At 42.8% G+C, this 20,447-nt stretch overlaps 1 protein-coding gene across 5 annotated transcripts in view; it reads left to right on the forward strand.

The window, feature by feature from the left end:
• The first annotated feature begins 9,677 nt into the window (after positions 1–9,677).
• arid1b (AT-rich interactive domain 1B) overlaps positions 9,678–20,447 on the forward strand; it is a 91,966-nt gene continuing 81,196 nt past the window's right edge. For 4 of the 5 annotated variants that reach the window (XM_084081786.1, XM_084081788.1, XM_084081789.1 and 1 more), the window contains exons 1-2: positions 9,678–11,201; positions 19,673–19,867. In XM_084081786.1, the coding sequence (XP_083937912.1) occupies positions 9,951–11,201; positions 19,673–19,867 (1,446 nt within the window). In that variant the 5' untranslated portion in view covers positions 9,678–9,950. The remainder of the gene's footprint in view (positions 11,202–19,672; positions 19,868–20,447) is intronic. The other variant, XM_084081787.1, reaches the window with a different exon arrangement.

Genomic DNA, 20,447 nt, shown 5'->3' on the forward strand with positions numbered 1-20,447 from the left:
GATTGCTGGCGGCAGTGCTCCTCCCTGTGTAGGTCTGGACTGTGGCCTGTCGTGCGACAAGGTGGAATCCGTATGAGGTCGTCCGGAGGAGTTGCCGGTGGAGACCCCCTGCGACGAACAGGTCTGCCGTCATAATTCCTTTTGAGGCGGTACCTCTCTGGCTCACTGAAGTGTCGAGGTGGGTGGCTCCTCCCTAGACCGCGGTTGAGGGTTTGATGCTGTTTTGAGAACTCTACCTTGACTTTGTGGCTCTCACACAGGCTGAAGTGGCTTGGCCTGCCACTCTCTGAGATGGAGGTCTTCATACTGGTCACTTCTTTTGGCCTGTGTGTGCTGCCCAGGCACACATCACCAATTATTACCCAGCCCAGGTCCAGCTTCTGGGCATATGGGGCATTGTGGGGGCCATTGGATTGCCTGCGGACTTTGTGCACTCTCAATATGTCTCTCCCCAATAACAACAGGATTTCAGCACCAGAGTTTAGTGGTGGAATTTCGTGAGCTATGGCATTGAGATGGTGGTGGTTGCGGGCAGCTGTAGGGGTAGGTATCTCTTCTCTATTGTTTGGAAGCATGTTGCACTCTATTAAAGTAGGCAGTGGAATGCTTGTCTTACCATCTAAAGGTTCTATAATGAAGCCAGTTGCTCTCCTGCCTGTTGTTTCTGCTACTCCAGAGCATGTTTTTAATGTGTATGGAGCTGTGGTACCTTTTATGCCAAATGTGTCAAAAAACTCAGACCTTGCCAATGACCTATTACTTTGGTCATCTACTATGGCGTACATCTTTCTGCTCTTGCTGCGGCTGCCGGTCGGGTACACGTTCACAAGGCATATTTTGGAGCATGATTTCCCACTGAAACCCTTTCCACATACCTCAGTGCATTTTGATGTGACGCGTGTGTCGTAAGTGTCTTCGTCCTCCCCGCCGTGCTGTGATGGGGGAGGAGATGAATTGGAGAGCCATGGAGCTGGGCCTGGATGGAGAGCAGCAGGATGTCTGTCACTATCACACTCAGTGCATTTAGTGTCCGCCTCGCAATTCCTTGCTATATGTTTGGTAGATGCACAGCACTTATAGCAGATATTATACTCTTTCAGGATCCCCTTCCTGTTTTCCAGGGGCATTTCTCTGAAACCCCTACATTTCTTTAGCGGATGGGGTTTGTGATGTATTGGGCATTGTCTGTCTGGGTCTTCTGTATGGTTGACAGGAGGAGGACTGGAAGAGGAGGATATGTCTGTTTTATGAACAGACACTGGTCTATGGGCATAACTGTGACCCTCAAACCTGTCTTTCCTATTTGGGGCTGTGGAGGGTGAAGTGAGAATGAAGCTGGGGTCGTTACGTGCCTGGGCTTCTGTGCGCACAAACTCTGCAAAAAAGGAGAAAGGGGGAAAAGAGACCCTATATTCTCTTTTAAAGTTAGACTCTCGCATCGTCCACTTTTCCTGGAGTCCATACGGCAGCTTATCTACAATTGGGTTAACACCCCTTGACGTGTCAAGATATGAGAGGCCCTGAAGGTAGCCGTCTTGTTTTGCAGCCTCTAACTCAGTCAGTAAGTCCCCTAATTCACGAAGCTTTTGGTGGTCTCTAGCTGATATTTTGGGAAAGTTTTCAATCTTTGTGAAAAGAGCACTTTCTATAGCTTCCGGTGACCCATACGTGTCATCTAACCTCTCCCATATGAGGTTCAGTCCAGCAGGCAGATTTCTCACATTCACTGACTTTATTCGGCGTGCGTGCCCTGCTGACTCTCTCCCAAGCCATTTGATTAACAGATCAAATTCTTCTCCGGCTGTTAGATCCAAGCCTTCGATGGTATTGAGGAACGATGATTTCCAGGCCAAAAAGTTTTCTGCTCGATCATCAAACTGTGTGAGTCCTGATGCCACCAGCTGGCTTCGTGCCATATATTTGGCTAGGTTGAATGAGGCGGCATTGTCACTGGAGTAGCGTGGTGTAGAGGGCATGTTGATATTACGGTACTTGGAGTAATATGGTGAGTTGGTCTGACTTGAGAGGGAATGTTGCAAGTGGCTCTTTGGGGTAGAAATATGTTCTGATTTTATGTGAGGGGTGACACCTGCTGGGTTGCTTACGTGTGGAGTGGCACCTGCTGAGTAGCTGGACAGTACACGATACTCTGGTTCTGGAGAATTATCTTGTAACTCATCACCTGATGCTGGGAAAGACTGGGTTTGAGGCACGGGGTCCTCCTCTTCAGCTCTCACACTGTGAAAGCTTTCACACTGTTCGTCATTACTTGTGTTAGGGTGCTGACTGACATACTCTGCGGTGCGTTGTTTTGGGTCTTGTGTTGGTGCTAACTGTGCCTCAAGTTCAATTTCTTCTGCCTCCAGATTTGCTACTGCGGCCTCCATAACAGCTGCTTCGGCCTTAGCAGCCTCTGCTTCTTTCTCCATCTCTAGAGCAGCCAGTGTGGCTCCTAGACGAGCTTGCTCTGTCTTTAGTTCAATCTCTTTCTTTGCAAATGCCAATCTGGCTTGTGCGGCTTCAGCTTTGGCCCGGGCTTTGGCTGCTGCCAGGCTGGCCCGAGACACAGTGGATGACCTGGATGAGGACTTGGATGATGACTTGGATGACATATTTAGGACTTAGTAACTTGCAGTTGTAGTAGAGTACTGTATGTGTTTTTTCTGCGGTGGATATCTGCAGTTGTCGTGTAGGCCTGGGTGCCGGGATGACAATGCAGTGTGAATCCAGCATCCGAGGGATAGCACTTGCTTGCAGGGCTGCTTTTTCACTGTACTGGCCTCACTGAATTCCCCATCAGTTATCCAGCAAGCTAAACACGCCCATAAATAATTCTCAGGACCACGACATGCTGTTTAGATCCTTTACTCATGGAGCAGTGTGAAACTGTAATACACAGAGTACAATAACAATGGTAAATATAAATGCACAAACATAACAAAGGCAGTTACATTACAGTGAGGATTAAAGCTTGTATCCTTGCAATACATGGCAACATAGGCAGGAGCCAGCACACATGTTAGCTAACTGGCTGCTCAAACATCATCAACATAAATCTGGTGGTAAATAATGTGCTCATATGAAAGATACATCCCTCCACAATATATAAACTTACAAGCAATGCCTTCTGAAGAGCTATAAACAAAGGATGGCATGGATTGCAAACTTCTGCTTCTCTGGAACACACATCTCTTATTCAGAGCTTCTAAAGAATAACTTCCTGTGACCCAGGAACTAGAAAGTCCATAGACAAAGAATATAGTGTCCAGCAGGGGTCTCCAAAACACTTCACATTAACTGGCAGGGCCAGAACATGCGGTGTTGATATAGTTTGTACAAATCCCTCCATATCGTTGTGAAATTGACCACCAGTCCCTTTCACATCTCAACACACCGGGACATTAAGCACCAGGTCTCTTTTCTTCTTTTTTTTGTTGCATTCCCTCCACTGGCCTTGTTCTCAAAATATGTAATTTTGTATTCCTCTGAGAACTGTGGGAGTATATTTGGCAACACAGGCTGGATTGAACCTGGGCTCATGTTTTCTAAGATGCTTTTTAGGAAATTCCGCAGTGACTTTAGAGATCTGGAGCACAAATCACCCAGGTTATTTATGCTCTGCATTTGCAATACATGTAATTCCCACATTAACCACTTAAAACCTATTGTTGATTGACCAGGGTCCCTCAGGGTCTATAACCTACTTGGTCCCCTCCTTTTTTTTAACACCAAATGTCTTCACATATAGCTGACCATAAACCATGGTGTGACCTTGGTAGATCAGCTATTTTCACTATTTATTGATATTCTTTGAACATTTCTGGAAAATCTTTTGGAAAATGTCAAAGTTTGATACAGCAATGCATTGATATTAAAAAAGACAATGCAATTTTTTTGAATATTTAAGTTGTAAGTAATTTACTATTTTTTTTATGGAAGTAGTCCAGTATTTTAACTAAAGTACAAATTTAACTGAGAAACCTTCACTTGCAGTTGAGTAATATTTGACCAGGAGTATCTTTGACTCAAGCAGTGGGGTTGAGTTACTTTTTGTCCACCACGATGCATTGCAACGTGTTGTGATGTTGTGTAGCTATATTTTCTCTGAATGTTTGCCTATTTTTGCCAAATGTTCGCCTATGACTTGGCCAGAAAAGGGATGCTGGGGTTCATGTGATTAACCACTTCAACCCTAGCATCCGTCTTCTTGATTGGCTATTTTTGTTGAAGAGATTCTGTGTACAGGAAAAAAAGAGCGGACCGAGTACAGAGTCGACTGACTCGACTCTGGTCAACCAAGTGAGTCTATGTAACCAACTAAAAAGCACATTGTGCTCATTCTAATCATAAATACAGGCATGAGCAAATGATTGATGTTTTGGGTCTGAAATATTTAGGACAAATTGAGCCATGAGTTTAGGATTTCCATAGCCTATGGCAAAATGGGATTTTCCTAACACCCCCCCCCCCTGTATTGAATAAAAGAGCAGGTGAGTGGGAGTGGGAAATCTGGGCAATAGAATTTCCATGTGCCTTGTTTGGGAATAATTACATAAAGGCAACAATAACGTTATATCAAAAAAAGAAAGTTTATTTAGGCCTAGATGTCAGTCCTTTTTACTCTGTTGAGTGTTGCTGTAAGTGTTACCTATATTAAGGTGGGGAAAGTATATTGTAGGAGCTAATATAAGTCTACTAGGAAAAGGTTTTCATGAAAGTGTATTTTGTAGCTGATGGAATGTTTGGTACATAAATAATCCACAAGGGGGCACTAAGAGACTGAATGTCAGCTTTACTGACTGGAATTGTGTAATATAAGTGGAGACAGATTTAATACAGAGAATGTCATGTGGAGAGACCCTCTACCACGAATAGAACAACAATCTGCTAGATACAGCCTTTCAGACCATGGACCATATCTGAAAACTACATTATATTATCATAATCCATCCAACAGCCATGATGTCCTCTCTAATGTACAATAGGAGTCTGCCGAAGGAGTCAGCACACCAAAAATAGCAGATCTACAGTCATTGTGAGCTTTCAGATCTGTTTTTTTTTCAGTGCGTGAGCAGCGTGACACCATCATACGACGGAGTATAAATCGGGCTTAAGAGTCCTTGAGCAAAACACTAATGCAAGCTCCTCTGAATTTTGCCTCACAAGCCAGCCTCCCTGTTTCACTAGCTCTTAAATAGAACAGGCTAAATGTATGAATTTTGGCGTAGGCCTATGTGGTAGGCTATTCTATGTTACTGTGTGCTATTTTATTTACAGGACATTAGTAATATGGGTGGCACATGTACATGTAACAGTAAGTATGTAATGTTTTGTTATCGACATTAACCCTAATCTTTAAACAGTATTCATGTCTTAGAAAGGGGCACTTATTTGACTTAAGTCTCAGTGAGGGACACTGTTAATGGAACATAAAGGTTTCAAATTGTTCAAGAATTCTAATCCAAACAGCACTTAAAAGTCATATAATCTAAACACCAACAGGTTCTGCTGACAATCTCTCTAGATGAAGCAATTATATTGCAGGTGGCAGGCCTATATTCTATTGGTTTATACTTTGCTGCTGTATGCTTTGCTTGAAGGACATTAAACCTTTTGTAGCAGGACAATATACATAGTGTCTACTAATACTATACACATGGCTATGTAAATTGTCCTTATACATTATAGCATCTGCTTCCTTACAGATGTACTGCATGATACAATTAAGAATTTAACATCCTATCATGCTCTGTATCTGTATAAAAATGCTGAACAAGCCCATGCAGTTTACCTCGATTTGAATCAGGATGAGAGGAGCTAAAAGTGACTATGAAAGAGAGTTCATTATTCGGCAACGGATGGCAGCTTCAGTCACGAAGACTGCTCAGCTGGCTAGTGTTTCAATGGGAACAGTGAGCTACATCTGCATTTCAATATGGGAAAGACACCAGTAAATAGGGTGGGAAATTATGTCTGAAAGCTCACATTTGATGACGTGAAACTCGTGCATTAGTGTGATATGTAAGGAAAAACAGAAGAGCAACTCTTCCTGACTGAGAAAGTCAATGCAGGACTGGTGATCGGACTGTCAGCAAGAACAGTCTGTCCAAAACTACATACAGTAGTACTGCAGAGAGAGGGATTTTATAGTATAGGGTTGCAGTGCATAAACCCCTCATTACAAAGACAAATGCACATTCAGTGGTGCAAAATATGGTCATCCTTCACTGTATTCTCCAAAATTGTGCGAGTGCATGTGTGGCTCACCATGAAAATGCATAGACCTGAATGCTTGACCCCTACAGTGGGATGTTCCAGTGGCTCTGTTATGCTGAAGGGGGGGGGGGGCGGCATTTTACAGGCATGGTTTGGGTCCACTTGTTCCCTTTAAGTGATGTACTTGCTTTCCGCATTGGCCCACATGGGTCCACACGGCTAGGCAAGGGGACACCTTAGAGAGAAGCAATACAATTTTATTCTGAGTGATCACCTTTCTATGATGAACATTTATATCATGATGGGAGTGGTCTCGTCCAGAATGACCATGCCCGAATGAGGTGTCACTGAATGGTTTGGCCTTCACAATCACCAGATCTCAACCCATGCAGTTGAACACCCATGGGTGATTTTGGACTGATGTGTCAGACAGTGTTCTCCACCACCACCATCGAAACACCAAATGAGGGAATATGTTTGGTTAGAAAGCTGTTCCATCCCTCAAATAGAGTTCCAGAGACGTGTACAATCTATGCCAAGGTGCACTGAAGGTGTTCTGGTAGCTTGTGGTGGACTGGACATTTTCAGTAGTTATTTTCCTTTAACTTGGGAGATATGTATATATTACAGACTGTAGGTTTGTTGATAATGCCTATTTGCATGGCTATTCTGTTTATTATTCATTCTACAACTACTGTTTTACCTTTTTGTCTTATTCTTATTTTGTTATTATGCACAAGTAATAACTCCACTGCCTATATTGCTGCTATATTGTGTATTTTATGTAGGCTATGTGCTGTGAGTCTGTGACATCAAATATCTTACAAACCTTGGGTTTGGGAGCTAGTGTGACTTCCCTTAAGAGAATGGGGACCCCAGGACCAACATCTTTGAAATAACATAATATTATTGTCATTCAACATTTTTATTTTGAGGCATGCAGCAAACTCTGTATGAATAAGAATAAATGCACCTTTTAAAGAATGTTGCATAAATTGAATTATAAGCTGCAATGGGACAAATACAATCATTAAGAGACACTAAATGTGGCCACATTCCCTGAAAGACATGTCTGCATGTTGGCTGTGTCGCCTTTTTAGCTCAAAAACCCGTTATTTCTGGCGTATAGAATTGACTTCATACCGCTGTTTCTGCTGCTGCTTTCTGTGTGGGGCTGCTGCTGCTGTCTGACCCACTTTCCCTGCTTGACTTGACTGGGAGGTCCCCACTCATTCCTCCTCTTTACACACACACACATACACACACACACGCACGCACGCACGCACGCACGCACACACAGACACACACGCGCGCACGCACACACGCACACACGCGCCCACGCGCACACAGAGCCCAGCATGTGCTCTCATGTGTAGTCAATTTACATTTCCCACTCTGAAATAGCCGAAGCTATAGCCTAATGCTGCAACTGCAAAAAATGTAACAGTAAGAAAGCATACGTAACATTGCGATGACGCAGGAAATAATCTAATTCATTATGTTTTTGTTGTAAATATAGGGTACATAGGCCCAGTAATTTGTGGAAATGCAGACTTTGCTCCTTTGTTCATGATTTAATAACATTTAAATGGCTGGAAATTGCAGCTATTCTACTGAGAAGCACAATGTTTTCCTTTATAGCTACTCTCTATGCCTTGGTTTCTTTGAAATAGCCTCAAGTGGCCTAACACAAACTGGCTGACTAAACATCTTGCTGTTTTCACAATGTAAAATAGCCTATTTCCCCACAATTTGCATTCGTGTTCGTTTACACATAAGTTACAAACTGTTTCGAACATGTTTAATATAGCCTGAGACTTTGTTTTTGCCAAAGTATTCTACATTCATAAAATGTAATTTAACTGTAGTATATCTATTATAGCCCTATACCATCAGGGGACAACTCCTTTTTACATAGATCTTATTTTTCATGTAAAGTGATAATTTGGCACTAATACATCTCTAATAATTTGTTTGGTAGTTTATTTGTGATATATTATTAGTGTTGTCCTCTAGATTTCTTCCATGTGCAGGTTGTCATATAATAATATAGCCATGACAACATAACACCTGGCATCATGAGGCGTTATATATGTTGTCATGAGCTTGTAGATCTGCTATTTTTGGCTAAAGTTCTCCTCAGAAAAGGGATGCTAGGGTTTAAGTGGTTAATGTAAAAAAAACAATAAAAAAATCTTATCACACAAGGATTTGGCGGCCCCAGTGTTGTAACTCTGAAGACCCCCTAGGGGTCCCGGACCCCCTGTTGAAGACCCCTGCCGTAGAGGTTTGGTCAGAGTGGATCATCCAGGCTGATTGGAACGGTCGGATGTACTCGACCATGGCCGCGCAGGTAAGCACCAGCCCCGGCGTCAAATGATAAGTAAAGGTCGGTTATTAGGATAGACTACATGCCATAGCCTGGAGGGCTAGGTTGTTCTACGATTGGCCAGTTCGTTGTTATGCCAACTGCTGACGGTGTGGGCAGCATGGTGAACAAACAGCCAAAAAATTGAATAACTTGATAATAAATGGCAGTAATAGTATACACTATACATTTTCCAAAAGAGTAATCGTCTGCGCACAACATGCACAAGCACGTACGTAAATAACATCTGTTCATAAGTGATGGAAGAAGTACTTACGTTTTACTCAAGTAAAAGTATCAATATGGCAATGTTACAATTAAGATTCCAGTATTCAAAATGTACTTGAGTAAAAGTACAAAAGTATTGGCATCAAAATATACTTAAAGTACCATAAGTAATAGTAAAAAGCACTCATTGTGCAGAATTTCCAATTTCACATATTGGACTATTTGAAAATAGCAGATCTACAAGCTCACAATACATCACATCAGGACACATTGTGAGCTTGTAGATTGGCTATTTTCAAATGGCCGAAATATATATAGGGCTGAAGTGGTTACTGTATGTTTTGTAATAATAATAATCTAAATCTACAAAGTAACTAGTAACTAAAGTTTTCAAATAATTGTATAGTGGAGTAAAAAGTACAATAATTTGCCTCTGAGATGTAGTGGAGTAGAAGTAAAAGTACTGAAAATTGGAAATACTCCAGTAAAGTAAAAAATAACTCAAAATTGTTAGTACTTGAGTAAATGTACTAAGTTACTTAACACCACTGCATTTAGACAGCTACCGTACTGATTTTGAACAGAGGATCTAGGTTTATATACGCCTAAACTTTAACCCTCATTTAGATTTAACCAGGCACTGTATGCCAGTTTGTCTAAAGTCACTATATTTGGCAAAATTAGGGCAAAAAAAAAAAACCTCTATTGTATCACCTGCCCCTTTATGGCTAGAACCGAGGATCGTCTTGACAACCAACTAGCCAACCACGGCGCGTCCGTCCGTCCTGGCTATGGGATCCAGACTCCCCGTTATTTTAGCGAGCGATCATCTAAAAAAAAAAACTGTTGTCTGGAGGAGCAGAGCTGTACTTATGGCTGGTTGGAGGAAAGAAGAAGAAGAAGAAGGAGGCATAATGTAACTTGTGCTCAAAGCATGAATGATAATGTAGACTAGTTAGTACTAGTACACCCTGAGGAAGAAGAAAATAACTCCGGGAATAACAACGACACCTGGACTAGTGTGAACGGACAGACATTCACATCTGAGCGGAGACAACACAACGGAGAGCAGCTGGAGGGGGGGAAGCGACACGGAGTGGGTCTGCCTGGTGATCTTCCAGTGTATTAACCCAACAACATGGAAACAACGGGGATGCATGGTGGGAACCATAAGGTGAAACATCTCAGTAACAATAACAACAACAGTGTCGGAGGTGGTGTTGTTGTTGGAGGAGACCAGCCTCACCTCCTTCACCACCACCACCACCACTCACCTCCGAGTCCTCAGCAGCAGCAACAACCGTTCAACAACCAGTTTATTATTCACCACCGACAGCAACAGCAACAGCGACAAATCCACAACAACATAAACAACAACCCGCAGTCTACACAACAACAACAACAACAACGAGGTGGGGGAGAAAGTGGAAATCATCAACAACAACAACATCCTCATCATGGAGGAGCTGCTAAGGAAAGCATCCAGAAGAAGAACGAGCAGCAGACTGGTGTTGTGGACCAGGAGGTAGAGGTGGAGGAGGGACGGATGGACGGCGGCGGCAGGTACGACCCTGCTCCACCTCCTCCTCCTGCTGCCCTGAGTGGGAACAGCTCCTCCGGTGCTGCTAGCGAGTTTAATCATTATTATGGGAATGGAAGAAGGGGAGGAGGAGGAGGGCCTTGCTTTGATCAACATGGCGGACAACAAAGCCCAGGGACTGGGGTAATAATGCACTCTGTGCAGAGCAGCAGCAGCAACAGCATGGATCAGGTCCACCACAACAACTCGCACGATGGAGGTGGTGGAGGGTACAACAACAACAACAACCCGAGCCCCTACAACCACTACCCGAACTACAGAGCCGGCTACAACAGCGGCTACGGAGGAGGAATGATGAGCCCCTCGCGGACGCAGGGCCCATCGGCGGCCGGTAGCAGCGGCGGCAGCAGCAGCACGGCTACAGCCGCGGCTAGTAGTCACAGCAAGGCGGCCCTGGCCGCCGCCGCTTCGCCGGGCGGAGGGGTGGTTAACGTTAGCGGCGGGGGGTTCCAGCAGCAGAGGTTCCCCCCCGGGCAGCAGGGGGGTCCCGGGGTACCCCAGCCCCAGCAGCCCCAGCAGCACCCTTCGGGGGCTACGCCGACTCTCAACCAGCTGCTGACGTCTCCGAGCCCCATGATGCGGGCTGGAGGAGGCTATGGAAGCGGCGGCGGAGGAGGATATCAGGACTACGGTGTACAGGGGGGGCTCCAGGGGAAGGACATGGGGGTCCAGCAGTACCACCACCACGGCGGCGGCTGGGGAGGAGGAGGACCCGGGCAGCCGCAGAGGAGCCACCCTGGTGGTGGGGGTCCCGGAGGGACCAGCGGACCAGGAGCGGGCAGATCACAGGTGAATAATGACGTTGTTGTTGTTGGTTAGCCTGGTGAGGAGTATGGGGTCGGGACTGTCTGTTTCCCCCCCGGTGGAAAATAGCGTTATTAATGTACCTTTTGTTGAGTTTAAGTGTCGCCCCGACAATACAAACATAACGTATTTTCAGCTGAGAACGCGTCAGCTTTGATGAAAATGCGTCAGTTTGTGTTATTAAAGACGTGAGCCTTCATGAGCGGGTTCGCTGTTGCTAACCCGCCTAGCTGTGGGTGTAGCATCAGTTTAGCTGCTAATGCTAAGCTAGCTGACGAAGAGCTAGTTGTTGTGTTGTTTTTTTTACCTCCACTTTCAGCCCAGACATCATTGGTATTATTGTTATGTACACATTCTGGCTGTGGTTTTAGTCAGGCAACAACCCATTTGTTAGATTTAAAGGCAATTAGCAGAGCAGACGATGAGGAATAATAAGGTATATTCGAGGTAACGCTGGTGGCTAAACTTAGTGTTTCGGTTCTGTGTCCAAGGTGACTTGTCCGATTTTTTTAGCTTGCTATGTTAAGCTAAGATTAGCATGGTAAGCTAACGATAGCATGCTAACTGTAATCAACGTAGCCCAGGAAGGCCCGCACGGATTGGAAGCATATTTGATCTGATTTGTGCCGTGATTGTGATTAACTGATTTTTAAGTTACGTTTGAATACAATTTTAAACACTTGCCATCGATTTACCATCTTCTTTGGCCTCTTGGTCGAACTGGGTCAACTTTATTTTTGAATGCTTTCTCTCAAGTGTTTAATAATGTCACCCAGGAGCAAAGTGAGCTGTCATTATTATTTGTTTAACGACTCTCAGAAGAACATCATTTGTTGTCTTCTATCATGGTAATGATTCTCAGGCCCAAAGCGGGGGATTGTGTTCTGTCTAAATCGTTGTAATGGGTTTTCAACCCTATAAATGGGTTTCTTTCATCTCGTGTCATGGCCTTAACTTTTCCTGGCAGGGTGCCCATTATGGCCCCATCGCAACACACACACAAGAGGAACCCACTGACCTTCACACATGCAGATTAGCCATGTGCCTCTGGTCTGTTACAATCAACACATTAGTGGAGCAAAACATCCAACTCTCTCAACTGTCACCCACATAGCCAAGGTCTGGCTTCAGTGTCTGTGCATAGATCTGTGACTTGCAAAATAATACCTGGCATGATGGCAAAGAAGTGCTTTAATAAGTCCTATTAAGAACCTTTTCTCTGAAAATAGTTTTGATAGGATTGAATATGGTCTGGCTGTTTGTTTTTGAAGGACTCAGGTTAAAGATTTTCCAAAACATATTATTTCAGCAGTCACATGTATTGTGACATTTGTTTTGACCCTTTTGTGTTACATATTATTTCAATGTGACTCTTATTTTGTTACATACATTATTTCAATGTTTTCCTATCTGTGTGTAAATTACCGTGCAGGGTTGAGTTATTGAGAAGTAAATGTAATCTTTTATAATTGTGCTATTGGTGCTTTATAAACCCTCTTAAGGGATAGGTTGTAAGACAAGAAATGGAAATTAATTGATTAATTCATTCAATCACAGTTACTTTATTTATATTTTTTAACTAGGATGTACATTACAGTAACAGAACCTTGACAGATTTAATAATACTGTTAATAGACTACATTGATTCATTCAGCTACTTACTGATGAAGGCCAGCAGTAGACATGGTATCTAAATTCATTCAAACACACATTGCCGATAGATGTATCATTTCATTCTATTCACGAGTAGCGATAGACTCTAAATGTATACTTGATAGACCATTGGTTCTCAAAGTGGGGTCCGGGGACCCCCAGGGGTACTTGAGGGGGTTCCAGGGGGTCCCCAGCTAAATGATGGACAGCAACCAAATCGACCTTTATGGGTCTGTAACTCAGAGAGTGTACAAATAGGGTCCATTTGGTTCCATTTGTACACTCTCAGAGTTAAATTAACATTGGTTTTACAATGTGAATTGGGGTCCCAGAGGTATAAATGCCATTAAATGGGGGTCCGTAGCCTAATGCATGACATACTGGGGGTCCTTGAAATTAAAATGGTTGAGAATCACTGCTAGAGAGCCGTAAAAACCTTCTCTTATTGGGGTCCCTGGCTTATCTTTTCAAATGGGGGTCCGCGGCGTAATAAGTGTCAATTAGGGGGTCCTTGACATGAAAAAGTTTGAGAACCACTGTGATAGACCATGTATAACTGTAACCTATTCATTCAGAGACCCAGTATGTCTAGTGTCAGAATCTTAAGTCTAAACATTTGATCTATTTTTCTATTCATATCTATTTTGTCCGGTTCTTGACTCTTACCTCTCCATTGTTTCACTGTTACTGCTGGTGCTGCTATGACGCCTAAATTTACCCCTGGGGGAATCTTCTATCTTATACATTTTGCCCCATTTTCATAGTGGTACCAGGTACATACATCATCGTTTTTATTTTTGTCCAAGGAAACTACACACAGATGCACTTTGACATGGGTAAATGGGCTGTATTTTTATAGCTATAGCTCCTTCACATAAACACACTGAGGGCAGAATCAGTCATGGATAGCGCCTGCCTACTCATTAGGAGCTGTTAAGGTTAAAGATTTTTAAGTCCCTTGCTCAAGGACACTTCAACATGCAATTTTTGGAGGAGCCAGGTGGATTGAATCGAGAACTTTCAGATATTTCAGGCGACCTAAATGGCTTGCTAAAGCAGACCTAAATGGCTTGCTAAAGCATTGGTTCTCAAAGTGGGGTCCGGGGACCCCCAGGGGTCCTTGAGGGGGTTCCAGGGGGTCCCCAGCTAAATGATAGATTAGGCACCAAATGGACCCTTATGGGTCTGTAACTCTGAGAGTGTACAAATGGAACCAAATGGACCCGGGTCCATTTGGTTCCATTTGTACACTCTCAGAGTTAAATTGACATAGATTTTACAATATAAATTGTGGTCCAAGTGATAGAAATGCCATTAAATGGGGGTCTGTAGCCCTAATGCATGTCAAACTGGGGGTCCTTGAAATTATAATGGTTGAGGATCACTGCTAGAGCCGTAAAAAATCTTCTCTTATGGGGGTCCCTGGCATATCGTCCACAGGTTAATAAGTGTCAATTTGGGGGTCCTTGACATGAAAAAGTTTAAGAACCACTGTGCTAAAGGGTACCTCAACCTCAAGGTAGTTTTTACAACACCTATCCAGACTTTCCGTATTGGTGTCACAGATTTGAGATGTCACAGATGATAAATTCCTCATTTTTCTGGTTCTACAAAAATGTAGATGGGACCAGTTTTGTAAGGCGGTGTTCACCGTTAATTTATTATTTTTTGTGTTGTGTTTTCCTAGTGCTCTCTCTTGCCCTGTTCCACCAGCAGCAGTAGATCACAAGAGACATGCATGATGTGTTACAAAGAATCAACCCAACTGTTAGTAACTGCCTCGACTCTCCATTAATTTGTAGATTCCATGGAAAAACAAGTTCAAGTTTATTCCAAGTATTCTTTTCGGCATGTTTCTTTGTGCCCCTGCAAGTCATTGCTGATGAAATGTTTGTGCATTTCACCCTCCATTGCTCTTCACTGATGCCATTAGGGGATTTCTTTAAAAACATTTATTTATCCAGGAATGGCTGACTGAGCATGGATGCTTTCACAGCTTAACCCTACTTCAAATTCATAGAGCTACACACATTAACACCAGGAACCTGCCCAGTTTAACCGCTGCCTCAATGAAATTCAACATTCGAGCACTGCCAAATTAAACAAGCAATTGTGGAAAATATTATTGCCATAGACAATATTGAGCAGTCCTATTCTTCAGTGGTGTTTTTAATTCAGTTTGTCCACCTCAAAGTTAATCGTAGCTTATCTTTTCCACATGAATTTAGAAGAAATTACGCTTCTTTTGAGTGTTAACTTGACCCCAGCTGACCCAATGTGTTTTCTGACCCTCCGCAGAGAACCATTGACTTCATTCTAGGGAGGCAATTAACTTTAGTTCCTAATACAGAGTGGGTGGGTGAGTAATTCAGTGCCTTTCTTAAGGATATTTTGACTAGACACCACTCGACTGTTGTGGGGTTTGACCCTGCGATGCCTCATTTAAGGCCCGGACACGCCAAGCCGGCATTTGTCGAAAACCCATTGTTGAGCATCTGTGGCCGACAATCACCCGTAGTTTTTGTGGTGTGTATTTTGCCTTTGGCGGTAGTCAGCCAATAGCAATGGCTGCTCACCCCACCGACTGAGCATGTTGAATCAGCTGTGAATATCGTCGATGAGGGAGAGTCTCTCAGTTTGGCTGGAAAAGAAATGGAAGTGAGCAACAAGCCAACAACAGATACAAAAAGAGGGTACATTGAGGGCAATATTGATGTGAGAGTGGCGTTGTTTTTGCCTCTTGGGACACCACCTCCTTTTTTTGTCAGGAACTCGGTTTGGCTCCACCCCTTTTTTTTGTCCACTTCCTCCCAGGTCGTTCTGTGTTTATTCCTACTAACGCCAACATTATAATGTTTAAGGCAGTGGTGCTTACAGATTCAGCAGTTGGCAGAATCTGTCTTGAGAGATTAGTAAGCAAATAACAAAGTATGGTTACACTTTGAGGTGCTTGAAGGTGCTGCGTGCATGGTTCCTAGTTCCTACAGTAGTTCTAATCGCTATCCATGTATTTATGAGCGCTCTACGCAGCATATGTGTTTTAAATATCTATTTAGTATTTATGAGTATCTATGTGTATGTACATTTAAATGATGTGCATATGTTTGTAGACACAGTGAATGCACACAGCAAGTTTTGACATAAATAGTGGATAAACAAGCACAATAGCCTACCTAATATCGGCGGCAGGTTTAAATTGAATGCTCGGTAAACTGACATTAGCTCTAAAACGACTCTGGCATTGCATACTTACTGATCTTTAATTATCAGCACGATGATGAAATTAAATGAAACACCGTTCATTCACTCATCAGAACGTCTGTCATTCCTATCAAAGACGGGATGATGGTAATGATTGGGAATCCCCAACAAGTTGGATTGCATCATTTTTAATTTAAATTTGTTACTATAATGTTAATCAATCACATATTCACCAGGACATTTATCATAATGTGAGCCAGTAATATTAACAGTAGTGGTGACAGTTCTCCCAAGTTAACTTGACGAGAACATTCTTCCCAAGGACATTAATCAGTTCTTTGCATGCTGGTATTGAGAAACAGCCTTTTCATCTCTGCTTTCGAGCTTGGCTCTGCAAACCTTTTGAAAGTGTAAAATAGAGATAAACTAAAACCCCAAAAAGACAGCATTTACGTCACATATCATGATATTAAGCTATTCAAAATCAAATACATAGTCTTATATCACAATATCGATATAATATCGATCGACATATTGCCCAGCCCTAATGCAAAGTGATCTGATCAGTCCTTGTCGTTGCTGTTAGTTCTTGCAAGTCAACTTGGTGTGCCAGTTGCCTTTAGAGCAGTGGTTCTCAAACCTTTCTTTTTATGTCAAGGACCCCCAAATTAATATATATTTTGCCTGGGACCCCCATACAAGATTTGAGTTGGTAAAATGTTTCACAAATATTCCACAATTGTCAAATTTCTTCCAGATTTTGAAAAGCACACAACGCGTCGCATTATGATGCGTTGTCAGCCTGTAGATCATTTATTTTCAAATAGCAGATGTCTATATATTATATAGAGAGTTAAAGTGGTTAAACTGATTCCGATGCTATATTAATTACTAATTTAGCTGGAACCCCCCCCCCCCCCCCCCCCCCCCCTGGAAACCCCTCAAGGACCCCACTTTGAGAACCACTGCTTTAGAAGACAGTCTCTCGAAGCATTCGTCCTCCTTGCCACAGGCTTACTTGCTTTAACTCAATCACAGACTCTCTCTTGGCCATAAATTATTTATGTAGTTTCAAAGGTTTGCTACCAACAATCACAGCATTGCAAATCCGTCCATTTATTAAGGCCCGGACTGGCTCTATTGAGGTTTTGTTATTCACATAGTGTGTGACGCAATTCATTTGACCTCAATGAAGTTAGGCCTTTAAATTTATATGCCTGTTTTATTGATGAACAGACACTATAGGTTTATTGTTTATTATTTAGGGCCAATCAATTTAAGAAAGCAAAAATAAACTGATTTAGATTTCGCTGGGGAAACCCATTTAACATTATCAGAGCTTTAGTAGATTTTTTGTTTGTTTATTTCATAATCATAATTTTCTTTTCATAGCAAGAAGGATGGAAATTCATTAGTGGACCATGGATGGATGTATTGCATCTTATTTATATGGAATCCTCAGTAGCTTCTATTTTTAGAAAGAATTACATAAGTGGGGGAAAAAAAGACAGCACTCTCACCTACAATTATGTCATTGTGTCATGTGGGATTTTCTGTGTGTGTGAGTGTGAGAGTGAGAGACTGTGCGCACGTCTGTGTTAATATTGAAAGGTACCGAGGCGTGTCCACTGACACTCGGGGCAGACTCGTTCTTTGAAGTGGCCCCCTGGGCTTTCTGGATTGCTCCCAGTTTTCTCTTTAAGTGCTCCTCCAATCGACTCTGAACTTGGCAAGCGAAACGGGGAGATTAGCTTCAATTGCTCCCTCATATTTTTGGCACCGCTGGGCCTCTGTAGAATATCCTGCTTCTACCCCCTCCAATAAATAAGTAAATAAATACTGTAAATACATTTCAGTTATTTTGTACAATCAATTATTATTGAATAGCACAACACATCTGCACTACCTTTTTGGGGGTGAAGTTATTTGTAAACCTTGTAGATTTGTACTTTTCTGTTTTTTTGGCATACATTCTGTGTGCGGTAGAAAGATACAGAAGGCATAGGGTATTTATTCCCACAGTATAGATCTTCACATCAGAGCAATGTGGGATTTAGGTTCTCAAAACTAGCGACGATTTCTCTTTATTGTCTCAGCCAGGCCGAAAAGCATGGCGAGAGAGTATGTTTTACCCCCTGTCCGTCCGTCTGTGTGTCCGTCCGTGTGTCCCATTTTTGGATATTACTCCTACAGAATTTATCCAAACATCACACAAATCGGTACACAGTATCTCTATAGTCATGTGATCAAGACGGATCTGTCTGATATTTCATATTCCATCCTGATTGGCTAAGGTTGGCTTCCAAAGTTTGCAGGATTGGTCCGTTTGGAACAAAAATGTCTCAAATCATGACCGCAGCGTGCGATTTACGGGAAAATTAAAATTTGCACGCACATTCCCACTAGGCCGAGGAAAAAATGGCACCCTTTTCACATTGCCCTGTTATAGAGCCACCAGGAGGCCACCTGACCTGGCGGAGACCTGTGCGCCGTTTTTTATTAAATTACTTATTTAGAATAGCCAATTTTTTCTCACAATTTGTGAAAAATAATGAACAATTATGCCAGTGAATTCCTCTCACTGCTTGCCACTGCTGTTGTTGTACCCTACTGGTTCACCTGCCAGTTAAGAGCCCAGGCCCCTACGGCCTGTTGTGTGTTCAGAGACGCTCGGCCAAGCCGGATGCACCACAGTGCCTCCGAGCCCCTAGAAGTTTGCCTTTAAGGCTACTTTGTCAGCACATATGGCTGTGGCGAGGATTGACCTGAAGAAAACCATTTGCTGGTCGAAACGTTGTTCTAGTGTTCACATTTCACAAGATTACTCGGAGCAGTAGCTGCCTGTGTGGGGACTTCTTTTATATGTGGCGAGGATTGAACCTTGAAAGACCTTTCTTGTCACGACATCTAAGCACTAAGCTACCACATGTGGTCATTGGGGCTTCAATAGTCTCGCATAGCCAGACAACTATTCCACAATCTCTGAATTCTATTTAAAGTCTAGAACTACTGTACACCTCCCAGAACGGAAGCTGTCATCTGTTCGTCATCTCCGTTCACGAAAATATATTTGTAAATATCTTTACATTTTATTTTAGACTTTTCATTTCTAATAAGCAGCAAGCTATATATGCTTTGATGATTTTTATTTATATTAGGACAAATTTGCGAAATTTGTAAATACGTTACGGAAGCGGGGAGGAGGTGTCATGTCCGCTTTATCCTCCGATCATTTTCAGAGCTTCCGTTACTCCAGACTGTATGACGGAAGCATTTGAAAATGGTGGGAGGCAACAGTCTGGCTCACGAGACTAGGGGTTCAATAGTTAATCGAATAGCAAACCTAGTAGATCTACAACATCATGATGTGTTGTGAGCTTGTAGATCAGCTTTAATTCAAAAAGTAAAAAAATCATAGTACAACAACATATAAAATATTGATAATAAAAAAATATATTGCAATTTCTTCATGTTGATAAAAATAATTGATAGAAATCAGAATACGGTAATCACTAAGAAGATAATTAATACTTGCAGTCATAGCGGTCATCCTTCAAACCTCGTCCAGCTCTCACCATCCAACCGTCTTTGTCTCCTTATAGGTGCCACCCATGGACGCCATGGCGCTGAAGCGCTCTCAGCTGTACGGCATGAGTAACAATCCCTACTCCCAACAACAGGGGGCGCCCTACCCGGGACAGCAATACCCTGGCCCCTCTCCTCACCGATACCCAATGGGAATGCCCAGCCGAGGTCACATGGGCATGGGAGGCCTGCAGTACCCTCAGCAACAACAGGTACGTCTCTGTCTGGAAAGGTTTTTACCGCCCCGGAGGGTGTGGGTGACATTTGGCGCTTTCACACTTAATCACACACGTCCGTCCACAGCCCCCCCCAGGGGAGATTCAGACATACTGCCTCTAATAGAAATGTTCAGATATAGGTTGTGAGATATATGTTACTATTTCCATTGGGAAGCTGGCAATAATGACACAAAATGGATCCGTCCACCGTCGTTCTTGTGTATGCCTTTTTATTAACCCGTTAAGACCGGGGACGCATCTGTGTCACTTTTTGATTTGAGCTAAAAAAGCATTATTTTACACTTTGGCTAATCAAAAATAGCAGATATACAAGCTCACGAGCTTGTAGATCTGCTATTTTTGAAAAATCGTGAAAATGTGTGCAAAGCTTTGAATATATATTGTTTTAACGCGAACATTTTTAACTCAAATCTTTGCTTCTGGGGGGGTCCCTGGAACAAAATATTTTGAGATGGGGGTCGGCGGCCAAATACATATAGTTTTGGGGGTCCTTGACATGAAAAAGTTTGAGCACCACTTATATAGAAACATACGTTTTTTTCCCGAATACTGT

Source organism: Gymnoscopelus microlampas (assembly GCF_963454915.1).
Source record: "Gymnoscopelus microlampas genome assembly, chromosome: 16".
NCBI lineage: Eukaryota > Metazoa > Chordata > Actinopteri > Myctophiformes > Myctophidae > Gymnoscopelus > Gymnoscopelus microlampas.